This window comes from Erigeron canadensis, chromosome 7, assembly GCF_010389155.1.
Source record: "Erigeron canadensis isolate Cc75 chromosome 7, C_canadensis_v1, whole genome shotgun sequence".
Lineage (NCBI taxonomy): Eukaryota > Viridiplantae > Streptophyta > Magnoliopsida > Asterales > Asteraceae > Erigeron > Erigeron canadensis.
Window position 1 is genome coordinate 7,699,204 of NC_057767.1, and position 11,799 is coordinate 7,711,002.

General features: G+C 34.8%; 3 protein-coding genes across 3 annotated transcripts; 1 reads left to right on the forward strand and 2 right to left on the reverse strand.

Annotated features, from left to right (window-relative positions):
- The first annotated feature begins 1,258 nt into the window (after positions 1-1,258).
- LOC122606862 lies at positions 1,259-3,662 on the forward strand. Its single transcript, XM_043779743.1, has 7 exons — positions 1,259-1,441; positions 1,534-1,587; positions 1,664-1,804; positions 1,986-2,094; positions 2,191-2,232; positions 2,927-2,983; positions 3,068-3,662. The coding sequence occupies exons 1-7, from the start codon at positions 1,290-1,292 to the stop codon at positions 3,611-3,613; spliced, it is 1,101 nt and encodes a 366-aa protein (XP_043635678.1). The 5' UTR covers positions 1,259-1,289; the 3' UTR covers positions 3,614-3,662.
- A 1,178-nt stretch (positions 3,663-4,840) lies between these two features.
- LOC122608895 (protein ALP1-like) lies at positions 4,841-5,777 on the reverse strand. Its single transcript, XM_043781968.1, has 2 exons — positions 5,746-5,777; positions 4,841-5,402 (listed from the first exon to the last, which is right to left on the reverse strand). The coding sequence occupies exons 1-2, from the start codon at positions 5,775-5,777 to the stop codon at positions 4,841-4,843; spliced, it is 594 nt and encodes a 197-aa protein (XP_043637903.1).
- A 1,799-nt stretch (positions 5,778-7,576) lies between these two features.
- On the reverse strand, positions 7,577-11,362 carry LOC122607347 (low-temperature-induced cysteine proteinase-like). Its single transcript, XM_043780303.1, has 5 exons — positions 10,821-11,362; positions 9,319-9,554; positions 9,077-9,217; positions 8,308-8,757; positions 7,577-7,940 (listed from the first exon to the last, which is right to left on the reverse strand). Exons 1-5 carry the CDS (start codon positions 11,299-11,301, stop codon positions 7,860-7,862), a joined length of 1,389 nt encoding a protein of 462 aa, XP_043636238.1. The 5' UTR covers positions 11,302-11,362; the 3' UTR covers positions 7,577-7,859.
- Positions 11,363-11,799: the final 437 nt, after the last annotated feature.

Below are 11,799 nucleotides of genomic sequence, written 5' to 3' on the forward strand. Positions count from 1 at the left end.
AGAATGATATTACATAATTGTCTTATTGTATGTATTCCTAGAAAAAGCAATAGTTATTATTGGTGTTGTGGGGAGACCATGCCATTGGTACCCCATATGGGCAAGAGTGTTAGGTGTCCTATATCACTCCATCCTTTTGGATTTGTAGTTGTCATAGGTTACCTTATCTCCTTCCTATTTTTGGGTGATTTGATTTCCATTATTCTTATTTTTTAAAAGTTTTGAATCTAATATAAGATTCTCTGAAGTTTTTCTAAAAATGAGTACCCTTACGTAAAATGTAAAATGTAATTGGAAAACGAATAGAAGTTTAGGACCCTTATAAGCTGTAAGCTTCTGGCTACAGATACCCACACCGTAATAGCTTATAAGCTGTAAGTTGAAGGTATCAGGTCGGACCATGACTTTTTATAGTCAATCACCACCCACATGTTGAAAGAGTCAATAAATGGAGTCCTTTTGTAACTAAACTTGAAAGAGTCGTTTTGCAGAGTTTAACAAAAAATAGTGAGGTTATCTCTGCTAATAGAGAGCAAAACGATGACACCAACTTAATTAGGGACATATCACTGCTAATACCCTGTTTTGACATGATCAAGAACACACATCTTATCATTAAATTCATGTACAGAACGTCAAAGGAAACGACAATCTTTCTACTTTTTTTTTTTTTTTTATCAATGTTGACTCTGTTGTAAGGATTCATATGGACAACCGACGACCACTTTCCCCATTTCTTCATTTGAGCTGGCATTCAAAAGTAACTGTCAAACATAAGCAATATCTTATTCCTTAATAGAAAGATATGTCTTCCTTTTATTCCTTTTATCAATTCATAACTTTTTTTTTATATGTTTTCCAAGAGACCCAAAACCGGCGACAACATATTAAAGCTTTTAGAAATGTCTTTGGGACTAAGAACATCTAAACATATGTCGAGAGTGATTAAACATAGCCAAATCAATCTCAATATGTAGCCCAGGGCCACTTAGACCAAGTGGACGTGCCAATTTATCTGTAGTACGCATGCTCATCACAAAAACGTCTTTTAATCTTTATTATGCTGACCACACCAACACAGTTGTATTCCCTCAACTTGTGAGGACCTTGATCTTCCCCGAAATAAGACAACGGGGACCCCCTCGTGTTTTCCCAAAATCTAGCATTCGGGTTTCACATTATATGATATTAATGACAACAACCTTTCAGTTCCTTACCGCAACGTTGTCATAGTATATATCATCCAAAATTTACTTGAGTCATTTCATGTATGTTTTAGTACACAAATAATGGAAGGACTTCCCATGTTAACTTGTCTCATACAACACACTTTAAAGAGTCTATGCACTTGTTCTTCCTCAGAATCTTCAGATAACATCTCTACCAAATGGGTTTATGCGGTTTTCTGGAGAATCACGCCTAGAATTTACCCTCCTCCCAAGTTAGATAAACCAAAATCTCATTAGAGTTCTGTTTTTCATATTCTTTAAGAAGTTCTAACTGAGCAAATGAATGTTTTTTTGTTGTGTGCAGGTGGGACTTTGAAGGAAGTGTTCTTGATCAAGCCAAAGGAAACAAACGAAACTGGTAAAGGTTTAATCTTTTTCACTTGTAACCAATCCTTAACAAGTCTTTATGTGACCATTTTGGTTCTTGATCATAGGATTCTTATATGGGAAGACGGGTTTTGTGATCTTGCTGAATGTGAGCGAATTGCAAATGATGGATTCTTAAAGGGTAGTGTAAGATTTGGAGCTGACATCTTTTTCAAACTGTCTCATGAGGTTTACAATTATGGAGAAGGGTAAGAACTAAGAACACACATGATTTCTATACATTTGTCTCTAATGGGACTTAAAACTGCAACCTCTTGGTTGTCCGGCCACCACTAATAATGCTAGGCCTAATGCCCTCTGGAATTCGATCTTGTGTTATAGAAACAATATTTGATTTGATGAGTATCTAATGAAGTTTTCCGGATAAAGATTGATAGGGAAGGTAGCTGCTGAAAATAGTCACAAATGGGTGTTTAACGATGAATCAGCTGAGAACGATCCAAGCTATACTTCTACATGGAATGCATCCATTGATCCTGTAAGCAAATACCTAACAAACACTAAACTTGTCTTGAATATTCTTGTACTTAAAATTTCATGTAGTTTGATTGTTTTGTTAATCATGTTTTAACAGCAACCAAAAGCTTGGGATATTCATTTCAATTCTGGGATTAAGGTACAAATTAGTTCCAGAAGTATAATTAGCATAATATTAACAGGATTTTGCTAGATAGTCTTTAGTGATAGTCTTTAGGGCTATGCTTAGCCTGCAGGTAAAAGTGTTGTAAATGAAAGTAACCGTCCCGTAAGATTAATGATCAACTGACATGTACAACAATCTTAAGCTATTAACAAATCCATATTAATATAGATACAGCTGTTCATGTTCGATTTAAAAAATTAATCTGCGTCAAAATTGATCATTCATATGTTGGAATAATAGTTATAGTCTTGAATTTTTAGATGATGAGTTAAATTTGTGCATGTTTTGGCCTTCTTTAGTGCCATATATGAACACCTAAATGATAAATCCACGTATACCTACAATTTGCTCACCAAGAGACCATAACCCATAACCTATGGTTTAATGGGTTACCTCGAATATGGCTATGCCCAAAGCCTTATATGATGATATATAATGCTTCAAACCGAGCCATAGAAAACTCTATATATAATCATTACTGAACCTTTAATGTAATTCTGCATAAGTAGAAAAATTATAAAAAAGAAAATCATTATACGCAGCAAAGGGAATTTCATAAATCACAATGTACAACCTTTAATGTTTTGTGGAGTAGAAAGAAATAATTTATGCGGTGTAATAATTATTTGTCTTCTAAAAAGCTCTGATGAACTCATGTATGTACCAGACAATTGCAATCATATCTGTGAAAGAAGGCCTCATTCAACTAGGTTCTTTTGACAAGGTTGGTGTTCCTAATTCAAATAGTACAAACTTTGTCATCAAAATGTACAAAATATAACCCGAATTTTATGACATATGGATGCAGATTTTGGAAGATATTAATCTAGTTATAAGCATTCAGAGGAGATTCAGCTATTTGCGTAACATTCCAGGGCTATTATCTATTCAAAGGCCAGTCTCTAGTGCACAAAATCTGCACAATCCACTAAAACACAAAAGGCTAGTTGATGGTGGAAGTCTCATTGTATCTAATGAAGCTCAACAACTAATAGGGCCAAAGGTCAACAATCTATGTGGAGAAAGTGAACAACGTCAAAAGGGTGGTCCGAGTTGGTTTTTTGGTTCGGGTTACAATGGCCAAGAAAATGGGAGGGGAGGGTCCAATGGGCTACCATTTTGGCCCATTCCGCCTCTCTTGCCTTCCACCTTTGAATCTCATTTAGAAAAGTCAACTTGTTATAGTAATGATTGTATGCGGATTCACAATGATGAGGTTGGCGAATTTGTTAGAGATAAGAGGTGTCGGGTCGATGATCAGGCTCAAGAAGAGAAGCCTAGAGAGTTTAATCTGAACCCGGGGTTGGTTATGGAATTAGGATTTGGGTCACAAGAAAGTGATGTAAAATCTTAATTTGTTAATAGGGACAAGATTGCATTTAATTTGATATTTTTTTGATTCATTTTGTTTTCAGATTTCGTGTTATTTTACAATAAATTTGATGGGGTTATTTTTTTTACAACGGCAACAGAAATATATATCAATAACAACGAACCACTAGCAAATTGCTAGTGATCAAATTTACAAAGTACAATTACAAAAGCTAGATAATCAACAAAATACTATATCTAGACTCATCTCGAAAACTTTAGCGGTTAAGTTTGTAAAAAAGTTGAGCCACTGGTCTTACTTTATCTTGCCGGTCACCTTGACACATGTCTTCCATTATTTTTGGCTGACTATTTTTGTTTGTTTCAAAAACATGCTTTTTGCTGAAAAAGTGTAGAGTAGTGTGTAGCTAAGAATTTGTAAACAAGTTTTAATAGGTTGGAAAAGTTCCGGCGACTTGGTTTACAGGAAGAAGACGAATTTGAGAGAGAAAAAAAATAGTTGGTGATTGATTCAATAATGTATTTATATTATAGCGATTAAAAAAACGTAGCCCGTATCCTCACCATTGTTTTTTGGTATCTCGACCACAACTACTATTTGCAGCGATAGCCGTTGCAAATAGTGTGGGCCCCCTGTGTATAATGGCAAATCTGACAAAGTAATAGCGGGCCCCTTGTCAGTAATCGCTGCAAATAGTTGGATATGGACAAAACACCACTATTTGCAGCGATAATCGCTGCAAATAGTGTGGTTGAATTACCAAAAGTCTGGTCGGGATATCAGGCGCCTTAAAAAAATATACGTTTATTTAATAACGCAGTCAGTATTGGGAAAAAGAGTTTTTATTTAATGAATTAAAAAAGGAAAGGAAATGCAATATCACATGATTCACTGATTCTTGATTTTTTCTTTATTTTTAGGATAATACTCGTACAAAATAAGGGGACTAGGAGGGGTAACAAGGATTTTATGAACCCTCCCAAAATCATCTAATAATATTTATCCACCTCATTTTACCTTTTTAATCCACCCACTCAACCCTCCCAACTTATTTTAGTGGCATTTCATGAAATTTTCAACCCTCCCAACTTTTTTTTTTCTTTTTTAAATAAATAAAAAAACATAACATTTTATTATTAAAACATAATATACTATAAATAAAAACACAATACTACATTCATAAACAACTAAAAAAACAACACCTCAACATTATTTTTAATACTAAAACACATAACATACTAAAAAATACTAAATTAAATCTTCAATCGGTGTTGGTTGAAAAGCCGGGTCATTGAGGTATGCCAAATCTAGACCCGCTAGATGCTCTGTAAGATCATAACAGAGACGATGATGGAAGCTTTCATCATGTAACTCTGGTAAAACGCTAGGATCATATACTATCGGTGTCGGTTGGTCCATTATATGAACCGGTGATATTGCCCTCCCGTCATCCTTTATGATCATGTTGTGCAATATACAACACGCTTCGACGACTTTGCCGATCTTGTCTAAATCGAAATAACGAATGAGGCGCTCCAATATCTTCCATTTTTCCTTAAGAACACCAAAAACCCTTTCAATGTCTTTTCTTGCCGCTTCTTGTACTTTTTTGAACTTCTTTTCTTTTGGATCGACAGGGTGTGGATACGCTTTAACAAATGTAGACCACCTAGGATAAATACCACCAGTTAGCAAATAGCCACGTTTGTACAACCGACCGCGAAGAATGAATGATGAGTTTGGATTCGTCCCATTTCGAACCGAATCATACAACGGTGACTTATTCAACACATTTATATCGTTGTTTGACCTGGGAGGACCAAAAAAAGGATGCCAAATTCATAAATCTTGTGACGCGACAGCCCCAACCATGATCGTAGGGACTTTATGATCCCCACGCGTGTATTGCCCTTTCAAACGCCTAGGACAACTCCTCCATTCAACATGCGTACAATCAAGACTACCGAGCATTCTGGGAAGGTGATGGTGCGCTTCATGCGCCTGTTGGATCAAAGCTACGTCATGGGACGTCGGCCCACGTAAGAACTCGCGCCCATATATATTAATGACTGCATCACAAAAGTTGATAAGTTATTCGCGCAACGTGCGATCGGCCATGCATAAATACTCATCGAAGCTATCGGATGGTTCACCGGTCGAGAGTTGCTTGATTGCCGACGTGCATTTTTGTATCAGCGAGAAACCTTGTCTATTCATTGCATCTGTTTGTTGTTGAAAATACGGGTATTGAGCTTCAATGTCACCAACAATCTTTAAAAACAACCTTTTTACTCATGCGATAACGATGACGAAAGAAGCGTTCGCTGAACTTTGGCGGTTCCGCGAAGTAATCGCGCATTAGCTTTTCATAAGCTTTTTCCCGGTGTCATTCAATGTAAGTGCGCGTGTCACTAGAGCAACCCGAGTCTTCTAACTCTTCCACCGCCGCTAAAGCGTCTTGAAAAAAAAATGAACTACCCGTTGATAAGTCGGGTAGCATAGGCGGAAGGATGATTTCGTTGGATTAAGATGAAGTAGACATTTTTATTAAAGTGTATGTGTTTTTGTTGAATATATTGTTGTTGTGTTTGAAATGGAAGAAGAATTGGTTAAATAAAGGTAAAAGGGGGATAAATTTTTTTTTTTTAATTAAAGGCTGAAAACGGCTATTTTTTTTTACCAGACCCACCCCAATGTTCCAATTTTGCACGCTCCTCCACATTTTCAATTTTATGGGAGCCGGCTTGTGAAACCTCCTCCCAGCCCTCCAGCCTAGCCCGCTAGCACAAGGAATGGTGTACCCGGCGGTTTGGGCCCAACCTGCTCCAGCCCGTTCTCCCACTCCTTACCCCCTAACCAATTTTCTCTCTCTTAAAACAACTATTCCCTTTTCCCAACACTGTTCATCTTCTACATCTAGTCGCCGGAGATGGGTTGAAGGTCGGTGTCTTAAACACCGGCTTTAGTAAAAGTTGAAACAAGACCGGTCTCTGTAACGCCGCTCTTCTGTAGAACGCATCCAACTAACCAAAAGTGGTGACACGTAAGGGAGGACCGATGTTGAAGACACCGACTTTCTCAAGAAAAAGCAAGACCAGTGTCTTCAACGCCGTTTTTCTTAGTTTTACAAGTTTTTGAAACAAATTTCGTATTTACACCACAGGTCTCGAAAAAGGTAGTATCCGTACAAAAATTCGAAATGAAGATACAATTCAATGTCATTGTAATTTTAAAAATCCATTTTTTCATTTTACTGAATACCTAAGAAATGTGTTATAGGAGCTAAGAAAGTAGACAGCAATAAAAGAGGCAAGCATAGGATGAGTAGTATAGGGGGATATTTGATGAGATCAACAATGTTTGTATCGATGTCCAGGATATTGAGAAATTCGGTAGGTGTTTTGGAGTTGATTGTATACTAGAGAAATCAAAGGGTAAAAAGTATAGTAAACAATCAAAGGTGATTGCTTCACTTAGTTAAAGTACCATTTTTTAAACTTGAATGTTCAGTAATCTCTAACATGTGCTATGTTTATTGGAATGCAGAAAATTTTACAGGGTTTTGTATTACTAAATCAATGCATCTTTATGGGATATCTGCAAGTAAGTTTCGAGGTGTTGTTTGTGTTTAAAGCCACAGTACTTCAAGAAAACTTTTAATCGTATATAATGCCATTGGTTTGTATTGCTGGAAACTTTAATCATGTGAAATTTCTTCATACGGATAAAGATTCTATTTAATGTTTATTAAGACCGTTTTTACAGAAATCTTTGCATTTGAAATTTTGAATTAGCCGCAAAGAGTTACGGAGTTACCTAATATTGCATGAATTGTCTCATTTTAAAAAGTTGGACAAGCATTACAATTGCTCATCTTGGGCTCCAGCTTGTTGATAAAATTATCATTTGCTTTAAAACAAAAAATAGTAAACATATAGTTACCCAATAGCTAAAATGTATACTAAAATGAAAAACAAGAACTGATTGTTGTAAACAGAAAGATTTATTAAAATGAAAGGAGTTAAAGAAGGAACCATGAACATACTAGCTTGTTCAAGCTCAGATTCAATACAGGAAATAATGCAGTATGTACAAATCAGTCTGATTGGCAGCTCGGCACACCATCAGATAATAATCAAGTTGTCTCGAAATAAATTACTAAATTTCAGTAAGCCAGTAATACAAAGCAGGTAATCAATTCTTCAGTGAGCCTATAACTGCATCACTGCCTGCATTCTGATATCTCGGTTGCCACTCTAATGACTTCTCAAGCAATGGTCCTCTTTACGTTAGTTGGTGAAGCAAGAATACGCTTTAGCGCATTAATCTCTAATGAGCTGTGCTTGCTCTGTTACACAAAATGGAAAACCCTCAATTATATATTGATACACTAAGTTATCAAATATAACTACATTCTATTATGAGGCAAGTTTCAACTGTTTACTTATAATTGGGTTGACATGGGTTATGTCTTAATTCTAACAACTTAGACCGATATAATGAAAAAAATGTATTTGACAAGTTATATATATATATATATATTATATATTATATGGTTATGACAAGTTAATTAACTTTTAGAAAGACCCATAAAGAAACGATGACCCGTTTCATCATGAACCCATTTTGAGAAATTATCCATCTTGACCCGACCATTTTGCCAAGTTTTTATCCTAAAGTCTTCAAACAGTAAACGGTCAAAGTAGAGGGTTTACCTGGGAGCAAGTGCGTCTACGGGTGTTGCAAATGGGATAATCATGGGGGCAGCAACTGTAGTGATCATCACAGCAGGAGGCGCCTTCCAATGGGCAGCATCCCCATGCGAAGCACGAGTTATGGTAGCTATAGATACAACAGCAGGTGGTACTTTGAGGGCAAGTGGAGTATGCATCACAAACATTTTCTGGCGAGGCTGGAGTTGGCGGTGATGGACCAGGGTTAGGTGGGTTCAGACCATTCTTGAGCGGGTAAGATGCTTCCATTGCAATACCACATTTACCTTTTTTATCTTTTATATTTCGTTCCATTCTTATGTATCCTTCTTCCCCCCATTCTGCACCCCACGAGTTTCTGACGATCCAGTAATCCTTACCATTTTCGGTCCCATACCCAACCACAACTACACCATGGTCCAAATCAGTTCCACATGAACCGCTGAAGATACCCTGAGCAGAATCACAAGATTGGAGGGTTATTCAAGATATCAACGATATTTAGGCCCGACAGATTCAAATAATTTAATAACTTTAACAGGATCAAATTTCTGCATTCTACTATTGTTAAACAAAACTTGTGTTCAGTCATACTTCCGACCCAAATCAGCTAAACTATATTGTAATTGTAACTTAAAACAATTATCGAATATATTTTGTCTTCTTGATCTTTTCTAATGCATATCTAGCGTGATCATTTTTATTTTTTTGTTGCTAAAAAGTTCTTCTGAAATTTAAACGTTATGACAATAGACAAGATTAAGAAATTTACCGAAGCATAGAGCTGAAAATCTCTGCTACTGGCTTCAATAGCAACGGTAATAGGCTGATTTGCAGCTGCATTCTGCAATGCATACTCGTCGTTCACAGGAACATCTTCATAACCATCAATTGACACAACTTTTGCATTTTTCTACACATCAGAAATTATAAAATCGTCAATATAACCAAATGCAAATCAATATTAGTTCTTAAGTTATAGTGGAACAAAAGAAAATATGATAAAATACGAACCCTGGTAGCGTCGCACTTTCCATCCTTGCCAGTGTAAGGATAGTCAGTGTCTGTATCAATACCACCATTCTTGACAATGAATTCAAAAGCGTAATCCATGTCACCTCCATTGCAGCCTTGGTTGTAAGATCGGTCACAATCCACGAGCTCTTGTTCTGATAGTGTGATGAGTTCACCCGTCACGATCTGGTTTACAGCTTCTACTGATCCGATGGTTGAAAATGCCCAACAACTCCCTATAAATTCAATGAACATGAATGCACCATATCAGTATTCAGTAACTTTGATATGGAATCCTACTTCATAATTATTCCCAAATTTATTCAAATATATAAATTGAATACCACAATAATAAGGGTTTAGCCTGGGTTCTAAATGATCCATTAACTTATAAGTTGTTAGTTCAAGTTTTATAACGATCTTAAGATAATAATAATACAAATATGTTCAATTTTTCTATAAAGTTTTCATCTGGCATTACAATATCATGGTCCCACAGTTCCAATCCTATATCATTCATGACCAATCAAATCATACCTAAAGGCTATTTTTTTCCACTAGAATAACCAAAGTCACCAAACCATCAAATTATAATTGGAAAATGATCCGTACAGTGCCACATTAAAAAAATTACAAAAATTACATATTAAACTTTTGAATTTGATAAACATATATAATCCTTCTGAACTTTATATAACCCCTGAATTTTACATAATCCTTCTGCTTTACATAAAATAAGTATTGCATGCTTTACCTAACCTTTCCCCAATTATAATATGACCAGTCGATATCTTACTAAAAGTTCTTTTTGACAGTAACATCTACCAGTAATATTTATTTCTCATTCAACTTTCCAAATTTGAAAAAGGAGGTTATTTCAAATGAATCTTAAATTATACTCCAAAGTAACAACACAGTGACATACTATCAACAGATGATTCTCTCACATCTATTCATACTTTTACAAAACTTGTTATATTCAATTTACAATTTATTTTTTTTTATCTTTTAAACCATGATCACAAGTCAAATACGTTACTCGAACTTTTAGATAGTCAAAAGTGCCCCATTCTAAGGTTACTTTAATCAATTCATTGGAATTGGTGGTTAGGTACAACTAATCTCAAGATTTATCATAAAGAAAAGGACTAATCACTAATTGTTAGGCGCTTAGTCATCATTACATTCCCTAAATTTAGTCTTTTAATCATGTTCATTATTATCTATAAAAATATATCACCAATAAGATAGTAATTATTAATCATTAATATAAATATTAAAAACAGATATCACATAAATAAAGTTAACAACCAATATGGTAATATGGGATTAGCCACTTGATAAAGACTAACTATTGTCTTTTGGTTCAGAGATCAATCTTTAAACAAACGTATCTAAAATTATTTAAAAGTAATGTAGTTTGCTGTAAAAAAATTATTGTTAAAAAAACAATACTAATAAAAGTCAACAAAATAAAAAATGCAGCAAAACAAAATACTGACCACAACTTCCTTGATCCTTAACAGCAGCAACAGCACCTTTAGTCCTCCAATCAACAGAATCAGGCAAAACATCACCAGACTTAACTAAATACCTGTCACTTTTAACATTATTATTATTTTTCATCTTTCTATTCATATCAATTTTCTTAACACCAGTATAACCCATCCTATATTCTTCAACGGTCAAATCCGAAAACTTGTTAAGTCCAAGTTTATACGAATGATCACCCGAATTATGGGTATCAATGTACTTCAAATTATCCTTAAATATCTTAAACCTTTTATCTTTCTCTCCTATAGCATTATATACTTTGCCATGCTTAATTAACCATGCATCGTACATACCGTTGACTTCTTCTTCGGTACGTAACATGGTGTTCATGTGATGAGTTTGGTCGTATTCGATTATCGACATATCGATAGCGGACGAGACGATAAAGAGAGTGAAAAGGATTAGGATTGACGTTGGAAAAATCTTCATGGTTTGGTAATTGAGAGAAAGATTGAATGAAAGATGGGTTGAGAAAAATTGAAGAGATGGAATGGGGTTATATAGGATTAGGTGGAGTGGGAATACATACTTTATAATATTTAATAAATTAATTATTATTGAACATTATTGTAAGTTGGTATTATTTTATAACAGGAATCTTTATAGCATTGACAAAATATTATTATCGATATGATCGGTATCTTGTTTAGGTACAGTAATTTAATGAGTTTCTTAGAAATATCTTTTAGCATTTTGTTAAGAATGTTATCGTATTAAAACGGATCACACATGTTAAATTAATTAATTAATAGATTTCGTGGTTTTTACATCATTATTCATCTCTTCTTAATATATATATTTTTTTATATTAGTCAAGTTGTAAAAAATCTAGGAATATGTAATTTGTATTATGCAAAACTTTTATGTGAACAGTCAGTAAAATAGTTTATATTAAGAAAATGATTAACATAACTCATATGTCTAAAA

Excerpts from the sequence above, each read along its gene's own strand:
- LOC122606862 (XM_043779743.1), top strand. The coding sequence starts at position 1,290 with ATGGAAGGACTTCCCATGTTAACTTGTCTCATACAACACACTTTAAAG. Across the intron at positions 1,588-1,663 it reads AAAGGAAACAAACGAAACTG|GATTCTTATATGGGAAGACG; the intron begins GTAAAGGTTTAA and ends TCTTGATCATAG. Across the intron at positions 2,984-3,067 it reads AACTAGGTTCTTTTGACAAG|ATTTTGGAAGATATTAATCT; the intron begins GTTGGTGTTCCT and ends ATATGGATGCAG.
- LOC122608895 (XM_043781968.1), bottom strand. The coding sequence starts at position 5,777 with ATGCACGTCGGCAATCAAGCAACTCTCGACCG. Across the intron at positions 5,403-5,745 it reads AATCAAGCAACTCTCGACCG|GTCAAACAACGATATAAATG; the intron begins GTGAACCATCCG and ends TGGTCCTCCCAG.
- LOC122607347 (XM_043780303.1), bottom strand. The coding sequence starts at position 11,301 with ATGAAGATTTTTCCAACGTCAATCCTAATCCTTTTCACTCTCTTTATC. Across the intron at positions 9,555-10,820 it reads TAAGGATCAAGGAAGTTGTG|GGAGTTGTTGGGCATTTTCA; the intron begins GTCAGTATTTTG and ends TTGAATTTATAG. Across the intron at positions 8,758-9,076 it reads ATTTTCAGCTCTATGCTTCG|GGTATCTTCAGCGGTTCATG; the intron begins GTAAATTTCTTA and ends GATTCTGCTCAG.